Raw genomic sequence first — 15,543 nt, 5'->3', positions numbered from 1 at the left:
TAATATTTCGGATAACGTGGATAAATGTTTTAGGTCCGTTGGATAACGTGGATAATATTTTTCGGAAACATTTTATCCATTTGGATATCGCGGATAATAATTTTGAGGACATTTCGAACGGGGATAATTGTTTTATAAAATTTTGATAACATGGATAATAGTTTTTCGATATTTGGATAAAGTGAATAAATATTTGGAGGACATTTTATCCATTTCTATCATATTTTGGATAACTTGGATAAAATAGCTATCCTTCGGATGCTTTGGATAATATTTTGGAAAACGTGGATAATTTTTTTTTTTTTTTTTTTTTTTTTTTTTTTTTTTTTTTTTTTTTTATATAGTACTTTCTTTATTTTTTTTTTTTTTCATTAATATACCATAATTACATTATTTTACGAAGCCTGTAAAAGGCTTGTCTGTAAATAGAATTTATAAATATGTATATACAGATTTAATATTATCCATTGTTATAGACTTCATTTTTTAGTACTACATTATTTTATTACGTTTGCAAATAATATTTTTTAATGTTTTTTATTCTACATATTTTATCTTTAATTTCTGGAATCTCCTTTGGAAGTTCATTAAGGGTGCTTGGTAGAGCGACATCTAGAGCGAGCTTTCCATATTCGTTTTTAAATTTCGGTATTTTGTAACGTCCTTCAAGTCTTCTCCGGGTACTTTGTTCGTGGTTAATTTTCTCAGCTAGGTTTCGGTCGTCAGCGAATTCACCTACAATTGCAATTGAAAATATTTGTTTTATATTAAGGATTTCTAGGTTTTTGTATATCTGGCTTATGTTGTTGGTTGACACTGTTACATTTCCGTTATTGTACAAATGGTATGATTTTTTATGTAGATATTTAACAATTCGGTTCTGTGTTTCTTGTAACATTCTACAACATCTGGCATTTCCCCATGCTGTAATACCATGTCGTAAATGCGATTCTACTAGAGAATAGTATGCTTGCTTCAATATAAAGAAGGGTGCAGAGTTGCCTAGATGATAAAGCGCAAACGCTGATTTTCTTAACTTTTTCTGTAGCTTTTCGATGTGATCTTTCCATTTAAAGTGTTGATCCAAGTAAATTCCCAAGTACTTATAATTTTCAACGATTTCTAAATTCATGGTACATTTTTCTTGATTTCTCGTTAATGTGTTTCCGTGTATGCATTCATTATCATGAAATATGATCCGAATATTGTGTTTGGGAGAACTTTTAGGTCTGATATGCAGAATCTTAGTTTTATTTGGGTTTATAATCAAGCCGTAATCGTGGCACCATTTCGTTATTATATTAAATTCCTGCTGCATTGTTGACGTTGCCTCATTTATATCCGTATGTGATACAATTATTGCAGTATCATCAGCGTATGTGTACGAAGAACTGTTGTGTAGATTGAGCGTCATTTCATTGGAATATATTAAATATAATATTGGACCCAATTTTGATCCCTGTGGAACACCGTATTGTGTTGGAAGTTCATAGCTGTTTGTGTTATCAATTCTGACTCTAAACGACCTGTATGTAAGATAGTCTTGAAACCATTTCAAACATCTGCCTCTTATTCCAGTTTTTTCTAGCACATTTACTATTTTTTCATGCGACAAAGTGTCGAAGGCTTTACTGAAATCTATGAAAAGAGCGATGCATTGTTTTTGTTGACTTAAGTTTTTATTTATATGGTTTGAAAAGTGGCCAAGGAGTTGATTGATATTCTTGTTTTTTTTGGAAGCCATATTGGTTTCTATTTATTATTTTATATTTGGTTAAGAAGCTGTTCAGTCTTCGCACTACAACCTCTTCCAGAACTTTTTCTAATATAGGAAGGATTGATATCGGTCTATAGTTTGCGTAATCTGCCTTACTTCCTCCTTTGTATATGGGTCTGATAAGTGATTGTTTGAGTATCTGGGGTATCGACGCTTCAGATATGCTTTGGTTTATTAAATTTGTTATTATGGGGGTGAGAAGAGAAGCATTATTTTTAATGTCAATGGGTCTAATATTATCAATGCCCGCAGATTTATTCGTATTTAGCGTTTTTAATATTCCATTAATCTCAAACTCCGTAGCATTTTCCATGAACATTGAGTTTTGTATGACTCTTTCCGTACGTATATTCAATGTTATTATATTGCACTGATGAACTATATTTAATACATTTTGGCTAAAGTTTGACGCAAAATTATTGGATATTTCTTTAATATTTTTCATGTTAAAGCTAAGCTTGATATGATCATCTATATTTGTTGTTTTCTTTCCAATAACATTATTTATAACCTGCCATGTTCCACGCATATTGTGTTTATTTCTAATAAACTGATGATATATATGAACGTTTTTGGCTTTACTTATAAGTTTATTTAGTTTGTTATTAAAATTTTTATAAACAATTTCGTTGGTTTTGTTGAGTTTATTTTTAGCCCACTTTTTGTACAACTTGTCTCTAATAGCACATGAATTAAGTATGTATTCATTCATCCATGGGAGACCATTGCGGTTTTTCTTTTTTGAGTGTTCTATTGTTGAATTTTCATATATCTTGTTAAACGTTCTGTATATATTATTAAAAAGATCATTTGCATTATTAGATATGATTATAATTTCTTCCCAATTAATATTTCTTATTTGCCTATTAACATTGTAGGTATTGATTTTATATTTTTTGTTGTTTTGAATGTCTTGCTTTTCATTCTTATTTGTTTCATCTACACTGGCAAATAACGCATGGTGATCTGATATTTCTGTCGTTACAATTGCGGAGTAAGCCTCCTTTAGATTTTTGTTCCATCTGATTGTGATGTGATCTATGCATGTTTTTGTAGTTCGCGTTTCGTCTTCTCTTGTTGGGTTAGATATCATACATTTCAATCCATTTGTTGACAGAATGCCAAGATATTTTGACGTTATTGAATTTTTTTTAAGGATATCGATATTAATATCGCCTATTAATATTAGTTTTTCTTTGTTACCAATATTTATTAGAATTTGTTCAAGTTCGAGCAAGAATAAAGTTGTGCTTTTGTTTGGAGGTCTATATATCGCCAATACTGTGAAACTTGAATCTTTGTTATCCGTAATGTTTATCCTTCCAATTTCAGACGATGACATGTTTGTGTTCAAATTTTTAAATTGCATAGTGTCTTTAATATACACAGCAATTCCTCCTCCTTTACCAGCTCTGTTTAAAAATATGGAATTAAATCCATCTATATTATAGAACGAATTCTCATCATCTGTTATGTTTGTTTCACAAAGAACTATCAGATGTAATTTGTTTATTATTTTGGAAATGTTGGCTAAAAAAGTCAAGAAATTCTTTCTGAGAGATCTTATATTCATATGTATCATCGACACAGAGAAATTTATATATTTAGCATTTATTTCATTGAAATTGCAGATTGTATCTTTTATAAAATTCATTGTTTTTTTTTTTAATATAAAATCCAAATATTTTACGAAATTAAAGAAACAAATTTAAATTTGTATATTTATTGTGTTTTTTATTAATTCAGTCTTTTAATATTCTAGTTTTATCAGCATTTAATTTGGTGCTTTCTCTTTGATAGGCTCTTTCTTTTCGTTGTGCAAAAATTTGTGGGGTAAACTGTGAAAAATTTACATTGTTTCGCTTATACTTTCCAAATCGGCGGTATTGTTTATCAAAATAAATCGAGAATTTTCATTCTTTCGAGCATAAATACATCCGTTTCGAACCCAAACAAATTTCCATTTACACTCCTTTGCTCTAGTTTTGGTCATCCAAAGCAAGCGCCTGTTGTGTGGAGTTAACTCATCATTTAGAAATATAGTATTTTCAATTCCACCTTCATCAACTCCTTGGCATACTTGCAGTCGGTGCCTGTTTATTTTTTTCATTACCTCTCGTTTTTTACTTATCGATGAGAACTCTATAATTATTTTGTTCTTTTTATCTATCTTCACAGTTCTCTCAATATCGGAGTTGCAAATTTGCACTCCCGTTTTCTCAACAATTTTGGCTACCAGTTCACTGACCTCGATATTCATGTTTTTAACGTTGCTTATTTCAATGTTTTTGTTTAACGCTTTTTGTTCTAACTTTTCTATTCTCTGGTTGAGTATCTGAATTTGTGCACATCTCTCTTGATCTTTCTCATTTAATTTCTGAATTTGTTCGCTTCTCTCTCTATCTCTCTCATACAAGTCGAGTATTTGTGTTGTTAGTGTTGATACATTCTTGTTCATATCTTCTCTCGTTTCATCCAATTTCGTACTCATTGTTGTAATGCTCTCCGTGAGTTGTTTTATACAATTTTCTAGCTTAACGAAACCGATTTTAAACTCTTCTATGTCTCTGTTTTGTGATAAGCTTTCGTTGTTTTTATTTAAGGAGGATGTTGGTGTATTATTGTTTTTAAATCTCTTGCTACAGTTAGCTTCATCACTCTCGGTTCTTTGCTGTTTGCTTTGTTGACTGCCTGAGTTATGTTGATGGTGCTCATTTTCACTTGGTAAAACCAAATATCCAATGTTGGGAGATTTTGATGTACACTTTTGACATCTCCATCCTACTCTTTTCGTATGGCTCATGCTTTTATATGAGCTCTCAGAGAGTGAACAGCAAGGAGAAAAATGATATTGCCCATTACAGTAATAACATCGAACAAAAAAATTGCTTTTGATTTCCAACAAACATTGTCCACAAATATTTTTAATTTGTTCCTCGGTTACCGACATTTTTATTATTACTTTACTAAATAATTCAGTAAAAAAACCAATAGGTAAAAAAAGACTTGGAAATTGTTTGCTTTTTGATTAATTGGATTAAATGATTTGCAGAGAAAATTGCTTTATTTAACGTGCGTACCGACAGTGCGTTCGATCTCTTTGAAGGCTACAGCGAGACTAAGATCGCTTGGATCACGTGAATATTATGGATAATTATTTTAGGTCTCTTGGATAAAAATATGGATAACGCGGATAATTATTTTAGATCCCTTGGATAATGTCGATAAATATTCTAGCCTAATTTTTCAATTTCGTAGGAAGTGGATAATTTTTTTCAATATTTTATTTTATTTCAATATTTTTTTCCGATTTAATTTCCTTCAGATAAACATAACCCTCATTAATTATAATTGTTATTTTTTTTTCTTTGCAGGTAAATACCCCCTCCTCGAACTCCTAGAACGCACTGGTAAGCTAGTCAATAATAATTTGCAAATAGTTTATTTTTACCCCACCTCTCCATGTGTTTATCACCCTCTCTCTCCCCTTCACCAATCCTGCACTCCTCAAAAAATTAAACAATTTTCCAAAATTTCCAAACCATTAGCCCCGTTAATGGTTCTCACCTTCAAAGTGTGTTCTGGCATTCCCGCCATGCCATCGAAACAAATACGGCGAGCGCCTACAAATTTAATTGAAATCTAATTATTTATTCCATTAAAATTCAAGACTGGCAAGACGTCGGCAGATTTTAGTTCGACAATAAAAATTAAACTTTCAGGGGGGAGAGAAAGAGAAAAGGAGAGAGAAAGAGAATGGTGGGAACGCCAGCAATATTTCGATTATGGGTGTCGCTACGCCAAAGAGCACGTGTCGGCTGTCAAAAACACAAATGAACAGCAACACCATGACTGGTTCATGAGGTTCCTAGTTGTGTGTCTTGCCTCGCCTCGCTCTCCTACTCTTGCCCTGCCCTGCCTTCCTTCCCAGCCTCATTCCGTTGAGACTTCAAATTCTATGGCCTCTCCACTCCATTTACAGAAATTCACCAGACACAGAAAACGTTGCGAAAACGAAGACACAGCCGGGCACAATTAGAGCATCCAAGGCGCGTCAGAAAATCATCACCCAATGAGTGCCACTTGTTAAAATGCCAATTTGTTTGGGTTGTCGTTGGCGGTGTTGTTGTTGTTGTTGCTGCACGCTTTAAGAATACCAACTAGCATCTGGTGCCAACGCCAAGCCAAGCCAAGGAGACGAAAAGGGATTTTGACAATCATTCATCGAAGAAGCAGGAATTGTATTGGACCACTCGACTCTACTTCCTAGCCATTTGACTTTTGCCTGTTTGCTTTTCGGAGGCATCATCCGCAGCAGCAGCAGCATCATCATCGCCGTCATCAGCATCTCAAATTGAAGATTTGTTTGATGGCGGAATTGCCTTGGTTTTTTTGTTGTCATCGTTGGCATTGATGTTGTTGTTGTTGTTGTTGCTGTTGCTGCTGTTATTGTTATTGCCATTGATGCTGTTTGCGATTTTCGCATAATGTTTATTTGACGTTATTGTTTCCGTTTGATTGTTTTTATTGTTCTGTAAATGGATTGCGAGTAGATTTCCAGCTGCTGATTTGGGAAGAGAGTAATTACACTCGAAGTAAAAACCAAGGAATTTAAAAGAAAAAAATTAGATGAAGAAATTTGAAATTTGGATAACGAGGATAATAATATTGATAACATTTTCAAAACGCGGATAATAATTTTGATCATATTTGGATAACGTGGATAATTTTTTTATGAAATTTGGATAACGTGAATAAATGTTTTATAAGATTTGGATAACGTGGATAATAATTTTGGGGTCATTTTATCCATTTGGATAGTGTGGATAATAATTTTGGGGACATTTTATCCATTAGGATAACGTGGATAATTGTTTTATGAAATTTGGATAACGTGGATAATTTTTTTTATGAAATTTGGATAACTTGGATAATTGTTTTCTGAGATTCGGATAATGTGGATAATTTTTTTTGTTGAATTTTAGATAGCGTGGATAATAATTATGTAACATTATCTCCATTTGGATAGCGTGGATAATAATTTTGAGGACATTTCATCCATTTGGATAACGTGGATAATTGTTTTATTCAGTTTGGATAGCGCGGATAATAATTTTGTGGACATTTTATCGATTTGGATAGCGTGGATAATTTTTTTATCCAATTTGGATAAAGCGCATAATAATTTTGGATACATTTTTTTATCTGGATAATGTGGATAATAATTTTGCGGTCATTTTATCCTTTTTAGATAAAGCGGATAATAATTTTGATAACATTTGGATAACGTGGATAATTTTTTTATGAAATTTGGATAACGTGGATAATTGTTTTCTGATATTTGGATAACGTGGATAATTGTTTTCCGAGATTTGGATAACGTGGATAATATTTTTATGAAATTTGGATAACGTGGATAATATTTTTATGAAATTTGGATAACGTGGATATTTTTTTTTTGTGAAATTTGGATAACGTGGATAATTGTTTTCTGAGGTTTGGATAACGTGGATAATTTTTTTATGAAATTTGGATAACGTGGATAATTTTTTTATAAAATTTGGAAACGTGGATAATTGTTTTCTGAAACTTGGATAACGTGGATAATTGTTTTGTGAAATTTAAATTACGTGGATAATTTTTAATGAAATTCGGATAACGTGGATAATTGTTTTCTGAAATTTGGATAACGTGGATAATTGTTTTTGAGATTTGGATAACGTGGATAATTTTTTATGAAATTTGGATAAAGTGGATAATTTTTTTATGAAATTTGGATAAAGTGGATAATTGTTTTCTGAAATTTGGATAACGTGGATAATATTTTTATGAAATTTGTATAACGTGGATAATTGTTTTCTGAGATTTGGATAACGTGGATAATTTTTTTATGAAATTTGGATAGCGTGGATAATTGTTTTCTGAGATTTGATGTGGATGATTTTTTTTATGAAATTTGGATAACGTGGATTATTGTTTTCTGAGATTTGGATAACGTGGATATAAATTTTGCCGACATTTATCCATAGATAAAAATGGTATCTAAATCTAATAAAGTTTTTAAAAATCATTGGATAAGTCAGACTAAGAAGTTGGAGACAAGTTTGAGAGATCCGGATGTCCATAAAGAAACTAGAGAGCCACGAACCGTTTAGGCGAGTCTAGAATTCGTTGAAAGTTCATAGGCGACAATGAATAGCTTCTGAGTATGGATGAGACTCTTAAGATCCAGGTTGTCTGTAGACGAGCCGGTAGGGCCAGGAAGTCTATTACCAGGCTGCAAAGGCCAGGGAGTCTACAGAAACACAAGGATTGCCTGGTAGACCTTAGAAAAGTCTGGGGCGTTGGAGGGTCTATATACAAGCCAGAAGGCCAAGAGAGCTTTCAGACGAACCTGAAGGGCTGGATGGTCTACAGACAAGCTTAGGAGGCCAGAGTGCCTTTAGAGGAGGCTACACGGCCTTGGAAAGCTGTAGCCGAGATAAATAGTCACTAAGTCTTGAAAAGACCCTATAGAGGAGCTGGTAGGGCTACAGAGTCTATAGACATTCTGGGAAGACCAGGAACACTATAGAAATACTATGAAGGACAGGGAATCTGTAGATGGTCATTAAGTTCCAGGGAGCTTATAGGCAGATCTGAATGGCCAAAGAGTCAACACGCAAGTATGAACGGTTAGTAAGTCTAGAAGGGAGTCTAGTAACTAGCTTGAAGGACCAGGAAGCACATAGGTGAGCCTGAAGGGTCAAATGAGGTTATAGGGGAGTCTGAGGGGCCAAGGAGTCAACCCGCAAGTATGACTTAAGATGAGTCTTTTGGGCCAGGGAATCTACTTGAAGTCCATAGATTGTATTGACGTACCTAAAGGAGATTTTTCGTTGCGCCTGACGGGACAGGTAGTCTAGAAGAATAGGGAGCATGTAGGAAACGACTGGCAGTCTATACGCGAGCCAGAATACCCAGGGAACGTTTTGGCCAGAGAGTCAAATGCCAACGTACTAGGAAGACCTCCTGATCTAGGAGATCCCAGACGGCCTCGGAAGTTCTTAGAAATTACAATTGAAATTATCGAATTTAAAATTCCAATGATTCGAATTACAATTCTGGAGACTTTATGATCCGTCAACACATTTATAAAGAATCACAGGACCCTCACCTTGTCTGTGGAGGACTCCTCGTCTATGATGGTCTCCACTTACTCGGTATAGACGCCCTGGTCTTACAGCCTTACAATAATGAATTTCTGACACTTTTGCTCTCCTGTAAAAACACCCCGGCCTCTCTTCTTTTCTCTAAATGCCTCTAGGATTTTTCTGTGTTTATTCTTCAATCGGGGAACCCATCCGATATCATTCATGGCAGGCGTGAAGATCCAAATATTGCCGAATCTGAAGTACATGGACATCTTTTGCCAAACCTGAAGGACCTGAAAGTCTATAGAACAGCCTCTGAAGGATCAGAAAATCGAAAAATGGTCGAACCTGGCAGGCTATGGAGTCTATAGGTCGCTTTAAAGGTCGTGAGATCTATGGATGAGCCTAAAGGATAACAGGAGTCTCTTATCCCCTTTATGGAGACTCTAAGGTCCCTCAACTTGTCTGTGGAGGCCTCCTCGTTTATGATGGTCTACACTTACCCTGTATAGACGCCCTGGTTTTACAGCCTTACAATAATAAATTCCTGGCACTTTTGATTGCCTGTGAAAATGCCGGGGTAATTCGTCGGATAACTTCGATGACGGTCCTGAAGATCCAAAGTGTCATCGGCGAGCCTGATGGTCCAGGGAGAATATGGAAATCATGTCATGGAAATCTTCTGACGAGCCTTGAGAACCTGAAGCCTTGAGACGAGATTGAAGGATAAGAAAATGTATAGTCGATCCTGGAAGGCTAAGGAGTCTATAGGCAGACTTAAAGGCCGTAATAAGCCTAAAGGATAAGGGGAGTCTATTGAGGGTCTAAATGACCAGAATGAAAATTCGAGAATTGAACGTCAGATAATCTATAAATAAACAGCAATAAAGGTGTCTGGTTGGTTTAGGAGTTTTCTGGGACAAGGAATACATAAAGATGGACCTACCATGGCTAAGTAATATATGTATATTCGCTGGTGGAACAGATCCTTTGTTGAGACATCTTGCCACCAACTCCTTTCGGGAGAATTTCTTAATCCGTAATACCCTTTATGGAGACTTCCTGGACTCTCTACATGTCTGTGGAGGCCGCCTCGCCGATGATGGACTCCACTGTGTTTGATTGCGGTCTATCGGCGATCCTGAAGAGCTAGGGAGAATACTGACGAATCTGAGGGACATTGGACTCTGTTGACGAGCCTTAAGGACCTAAAAGTCTATAGTCAAGCCTGAAAGGCTAAGGAGTCTGTAGGCGGGCTTGATGAACTCCAATTACTATATATAGACTCCTTGGTCCTACAGCCATCAAATATTGAATTTCTGCCACTTTTACTCTCTTGTAAAAAAAAAACACCCTAGTCTTTTACCCTAAATGCATCCTGTCTTTTTTTCTGAGTGTATTTCTCAATACCCAGCGGGAAATCTATCGCATATCTCCACAACTGAAATGAGAGCAATTTTTGGTTTTTATTTCGATTTCATGGCTGCTTTTTGGCATTCCGCTTAAAGATTAAATAGCTCCTTAATAGTGGCGGTTTTTTTTCTTGTGAAGACTCAATTGTGTTTTTTTTATGTTCTTCCAGCTTGTTTTGGGTTGCTATTTTTGTCGTTTATTTTGTTTACATTTTTATTCGATAGTTTTTGTCGGTTAGTTCTCCTTTCCATTATTTATTTTGTATTATGTGATTATAAACATTAGTTTTATGTGAGTGTGTGTGGGTTTGTGTGTGTGGGGGGGGGGATTGTGTACATTACGGCATTTAAAAAGATTTGGTCTTCTCCTCCTCCCCCTTCTCCTCCCACACATCATAGCATATGGTCGTGTGTGTGCTTCTCGTTTGGTATTACTGACCTATGGTCTTGTTTATTTTGTTGAACCCCCAAATGTTCAAGATTTCTTTGGTTGGGGTTGAATTTTTGAGGAATTTTTTTAAAAAATAAATTTGTTGCCAAATATTGTCATAAGATAAGTGAATTAATTTGAGAAATGTTTTGTGAAATTTCTGGTGAATAAGAGAGCTGGAGGGTTGGGGGATTATGGATAAAATCTTGGGAAAATTTTCCACAAACTATAATTAGTTGGAAATTAGGAAAATATAACCCAAAGGCCATATTTGAACGATTACAAGCATGAGATTTAACTTACAGTAAACTATGGCCATAACGACCATTAAAAACAGGTTAAAAAGTCTCAATCGGTTTTGGCGACCGATGGATACCCTTAGCCAATGTTCGATTATTTAAATATATTTTCACTTCTTATGATTACCCAAATTGTGACCCTCTACGGAGTAGGTTCCGAAGGAATGGGCCAATATTTTGGATTTTATAAACGTTTTGTTTATTCGAAATTTTGACCCTTTGTGGAGGGGGGTTCCAGAAGGTTTGTGCCGATATATTCCATCTTCACAGCAGATCTTGCGTTGATGGAAATATTGAGATGCGCTAAGTCGGAATGGAATCGGATATTAATTTTGTGTTTTATGACCTTCATGGATATTCAAAATTTTGACCCTTTTGTGGGGGAGGTACCAGAAGGAGTGCGCCGATATATACCATCTTCACAGGAGATCTTGAGTTGGTAGAAATAATGGGATGTATGAAATATGCAAAGGACCGGATGCTTATTTCGGGTTTTATGCCCGTTGGGGTTATTAAAAATTGTGATCCTTTGTGGGGGAGGTACCGGAAGGAATGGTCTGATCCCTATAATTTTTATAACAGATCTTGTGTTGATGGAAATATTGAGATGCGCCAAGTCTGAATTGAATCGGATGTTAATTTCGTGTTTTATCAGCTTCGTGGAAATTCAGAATTTTTACCCTTTTGTTGGGGGAGGTACCGGAGGGAGAGGACCGATACAGCCCATATTCACAGCAGATCGTGTGTTTGTAGAAATATTCGGATATGTGAAATATGAAGAGAACCCGATGCTTATTTCGGATTTTATGACCGTTTTGATTATTCAAAACTTTGACCCTCTGTGGGGGAGGTACCAGAAGGCGTGGACCGATCTCTACCATCTTTATAACAGATCTTGCGTTAGTAGAAATAATGAGATATGCCCAGTCTGAATGGAATCGGATAAATATTTCGCGTTTTATGGGCCTCATAGGTATTCAAAATTTTGACCCTTTGTTGGGGAGGTACCAGAAGGAGTGCGGCGATATATTCTATCTTCACAGCAGATATTGTGTTAGTAGAAATATTGAGATATGCCAAGTCTGAATGGAATCGGATGTTAATTTCGCGTTAAATGAGCTTCATGGATATTCAAAATTTTGACCCTTTTGTGGGGGAGGTACCATAAGGAGTGGACCGATATATTCCATCTTCACAGCAGATCTTGTGTTAGTAGAAATATTGGGATATGCGAAATATGAAGAGAACCCGATGCTTATTTCAGATTTTATAAACCTTTTGGTTATTCAAAACTTTGACCCTATGTGAGGGAGGTACCAGAAGGAGTGGACCGATCTCCACCATCTTGGAATAAGATATTGGGTTGATGGAAATATTGAGATGTGCCAAGTCTGAATGGGATCGGATGTTAATTTCGCGTTTTATGAGCTTCATGGATATTCAAAATTTTGGCCCTTTTGTGGGGGAGGTACCCGAAGGAGTGGACCGATACATCCCATCTTCACAGCTGATCTTTAGTTAGTAGAAATATTCGGATATGTGACATATGAAAAGAACCCGAAGCTTATTTCGGATTTCATGCTCAATTTTGTTATTCCAAACTTTGACCTTTGTGAGGGGAGGTACCAGAAGGAGTGGACCGATCTCTACCACCTTTATAACATATCTTGTGTTGATGGAAATATTGAGATATGCCAAGTCTGAATGGAATCGGATGTTTATTTCGTGGTTTATCAGCATTAGGGTTATTCGAAATTTTGACCCTTTTGTGGGACAGGTACCAGAAGGAGTGGACCGATATATTCCAACTTCACAGCAGATCTTGTGTTAGTAAAAATAATGGGATGTGTGAAATATAAAGAGAATTCTTTGTTAATTTTTGTTATTCAAAACTTTGGCCCTCTGTGGGGGAGGTACCAGAAAGAATGGTCCGATCTCTACCATTTTCATAACAGATCTTGTGTTGAGGGAAATATTGAGATGTGCCAAGTTTCAGCTTCATGGGTTTTTAAAATGTTGACCCTTTTTGTGTGGGAGGTACCAGAAGTAGTGAACCGATATATTCCATATTCACACCAGACCTTGCTTTAATAGAAATATTCTGATTTATATAATTTGGGGACAGTCGGACCCTTACATCACACTTTACAAGAGTTATAATTATTCAAAATTTGGACCCTTTGTGGGGGAGGTACTTTCATTTTCGCACCTGACCTGGGACTAATGCAAATATTGGGATCTGCAAAGTTTGTACAAAATTGGAGGACCCTTTCTTGTTCTAAACGAAAAAAAAGTTTTCCGTGAAAATTTTGGTCTTTTGTAGGGGAGGTACTTGCTGGAGTTATATTGTCCATTTTCGCCCCCGACCTAGCACTGATGCAAATATTGGGATCTGCAAAGTTTGTACAAAATTGGAGGACCCTATCTTTTTTTCTATATGTAAAATAGTTTTCTGTGAAAATTTTGGTCTTTTGTGGGTGAGGTACTTGCAGGAGTGGACGGATATTGTCCATTTTCGCACCTAACATAGCACTGATGCAAATATTAGGATTTGCAAAGTTAGAGCAAAATCGGATGATTTTTTCTCTTTTTGTGCAGTAAAATATTTTCTTTGAACATTTCGACCTTTTGGGGGGAGGTACCAGAAGGAGTGGTCCAATATTGCCCATCTCCGAACTCAATATAAGTTTGATCATAATATTGCGATGTACCAAGTTTTGATCAAATCGTATACTTCCTTTGAGAGATATCGTACACACCAACCAGACAGACAGACAGACGGACGGACGGTCATCGCTAGTTCGCCTCCAAATGTCATGAAACGATTTTAGTCCAAATAGACCTAGGGTCTAAAATCGTCATATCGATGAGGCACATTTTTTGCTGAGTCAAATGATATATACCCCATCTAGCCGCATGGCTGAAGGTATAATAATAAAGTAGAAACTTATAGAAACACCTTCTGGTCTACCATGAAAAAAAGGCGTTTTGGCCGTCTATAAGTGGTCATCTATTAGTAGACCTTATGAGCTTCTATGAAAGGACATGGTGGTTCCTACAAGAAGATCTTATGGTCTTCTATAAAAAAAATCCTTGTTGTCTTCTTTGGAAAGACTTCGTGGTCTTCTTTATGAAATCCTTGTGGTCTTCTATAAGAAAATGACCTTCTGGTCCCCTATAAGAAAATTACCTGGGGGTCTCCAATAATAAGAAGATGACCTTTATGTCTCCTTTGAGCAGACCTCCTTCAAAACTATGACCCACTGTTTCTTACAAAATACCACAGCTCCAATAAATAAGAAATTAATTATCTTTTAATAATTTATGACCCCCCACCCCCCTGAGGGGTCCCCACCAATTCTAAAGAATTTATCATAGCTTTCACGAAATAGCAATAAAGCCATATACACACACACACGCACGCTCACTCATGTCGTGCATACTTCTCCAAAAACAAAAATATTTCTCTATATAAAAAAAACTACTCTGCAACCCCTACATGTGTGTGTGTGTCCGAGTATATGTCCCGCACTTATGTTCAATTACATTGTTTTTGTTATTGCCGTTGTTGCTGCGGTGCCAGCCAAACAACATAAGTGAGAATAAGTTGCAGCATAAATTCCAATTGCATGCCACATTAGAAAATGATGAACCAGCAACACGCAACGCCATTGTGGCACGAATGGCGAAGCAACAATTTGGACGATAGCGACACTGCCGCCGCCAATTGACAATGGAGTGTGAAGATTTGTTGGTTACAAAGTAAGCAGCGAAGGAAACAAATGCAACAACAAAAAAAAAACGACAACAAGAGCAAATAACAGCAATTTCGCCCACTGACACATAAATGCAATCATGTCGAACGAGGAAATTTGTGGAATGACAACAACAACAACAACATGAAAAAAATTAACAACATTTAAGACAAATAAAGAAATAATAGCAATAGGGGCCATTGAGTCTATGTAGAGGATCCTATAGGCCAATGTGAAAATTGATGGCCACAGGGTCTACGTAAAGGCTCTAAAGCGCCAGAAAGTCCACCTAGGAGAGCTATAAGGCTAAAGAGTTCATAAAGAGAGTCCGCTGCAGGATAAGGAAATACATATTTAAATGCTGAAGTGCCAGGGACTCTTTACAAATGTTCTGGAGACCCATGATCACTATGTAATTTATCTAAATCACTAAGTATCTGTAAGGGAACTAAGAGGCTTTGAAACCTATAAAAACCATCAATAACACCAGTAGGAAGACCACATATTAGAAGTATGGACCATGAAATCTATATAGAGGATTCCATAGGGTAATATTAAAAATGGTGGCCACAGGGTCTTAGGGCCTAAAAGTCCACATAAGAGAGCCATAAACGTAAGAGTAGATAAAAATCCGCTGCCGGATCAGGGAATAAATATCTAAATGCTAAAGTGCCAGGAACTCCATATAAATGTCTCGGAGACCCATGGTATTTACATATGTTTTCTAAATAACTAAG

General features: G+C 36.0%; 2 protein-coding genes across 2 annotated transcripts in view; one reads left to right on the top strand and one right to left on the bottom strand.

Annotated features, from left to right (window-relative positions):
- LOC109611893 (uncharacterized) overlaps positions 1–15,543 on the top strand; it is a 349,779-nt gene that overhangs the window by 207,893 nt on the left and 126,343 nt on the right. The window lies entirely within an intron of this gene.
- LOC131803151 (uncharacterized) lies at positions 3,454–4,877 on the bottom strand. Its single transcript, XM_059124233.1, has 2 exons — positions 4,858–4,877; positions 3,454–4,743 (listed from the first exon to the last, which is right to left on the bottom strand). The coding sequence occupies exon 2, from the start codon at positions 4,725–4,727 to the stop codon at positions 3,627–3,629; it is 1,101 nt and encodes a 366-aa protein (XP_058980216.1). The 5' UTR covers positions 4,728–4,743; positions 4,858–4,877; the 3' UTR covers positions 3,454–3,626.

This window comes from Musca domestica, unplaced genomic scaffold (genome assembly GCF_030504385.1).
Source record: "Musca domestica strain aabys unplaced genomic scaffold, Musca_domestica.polishedcontigs.V.1.1 27, whole genome shotgun sequence".
In the NCBI taxonomy this organism is placed as follows: domain Eukaryota; kingdom Metazoa; phylum Arthropoda; class Insecta; order Diptera; family Muscidae; genus Musca; species Musca domestica.
Note: the sequence above shows the minus strand (reverse complement) of the source record. Positions and strands in the feature narration are given on the sequence as shown.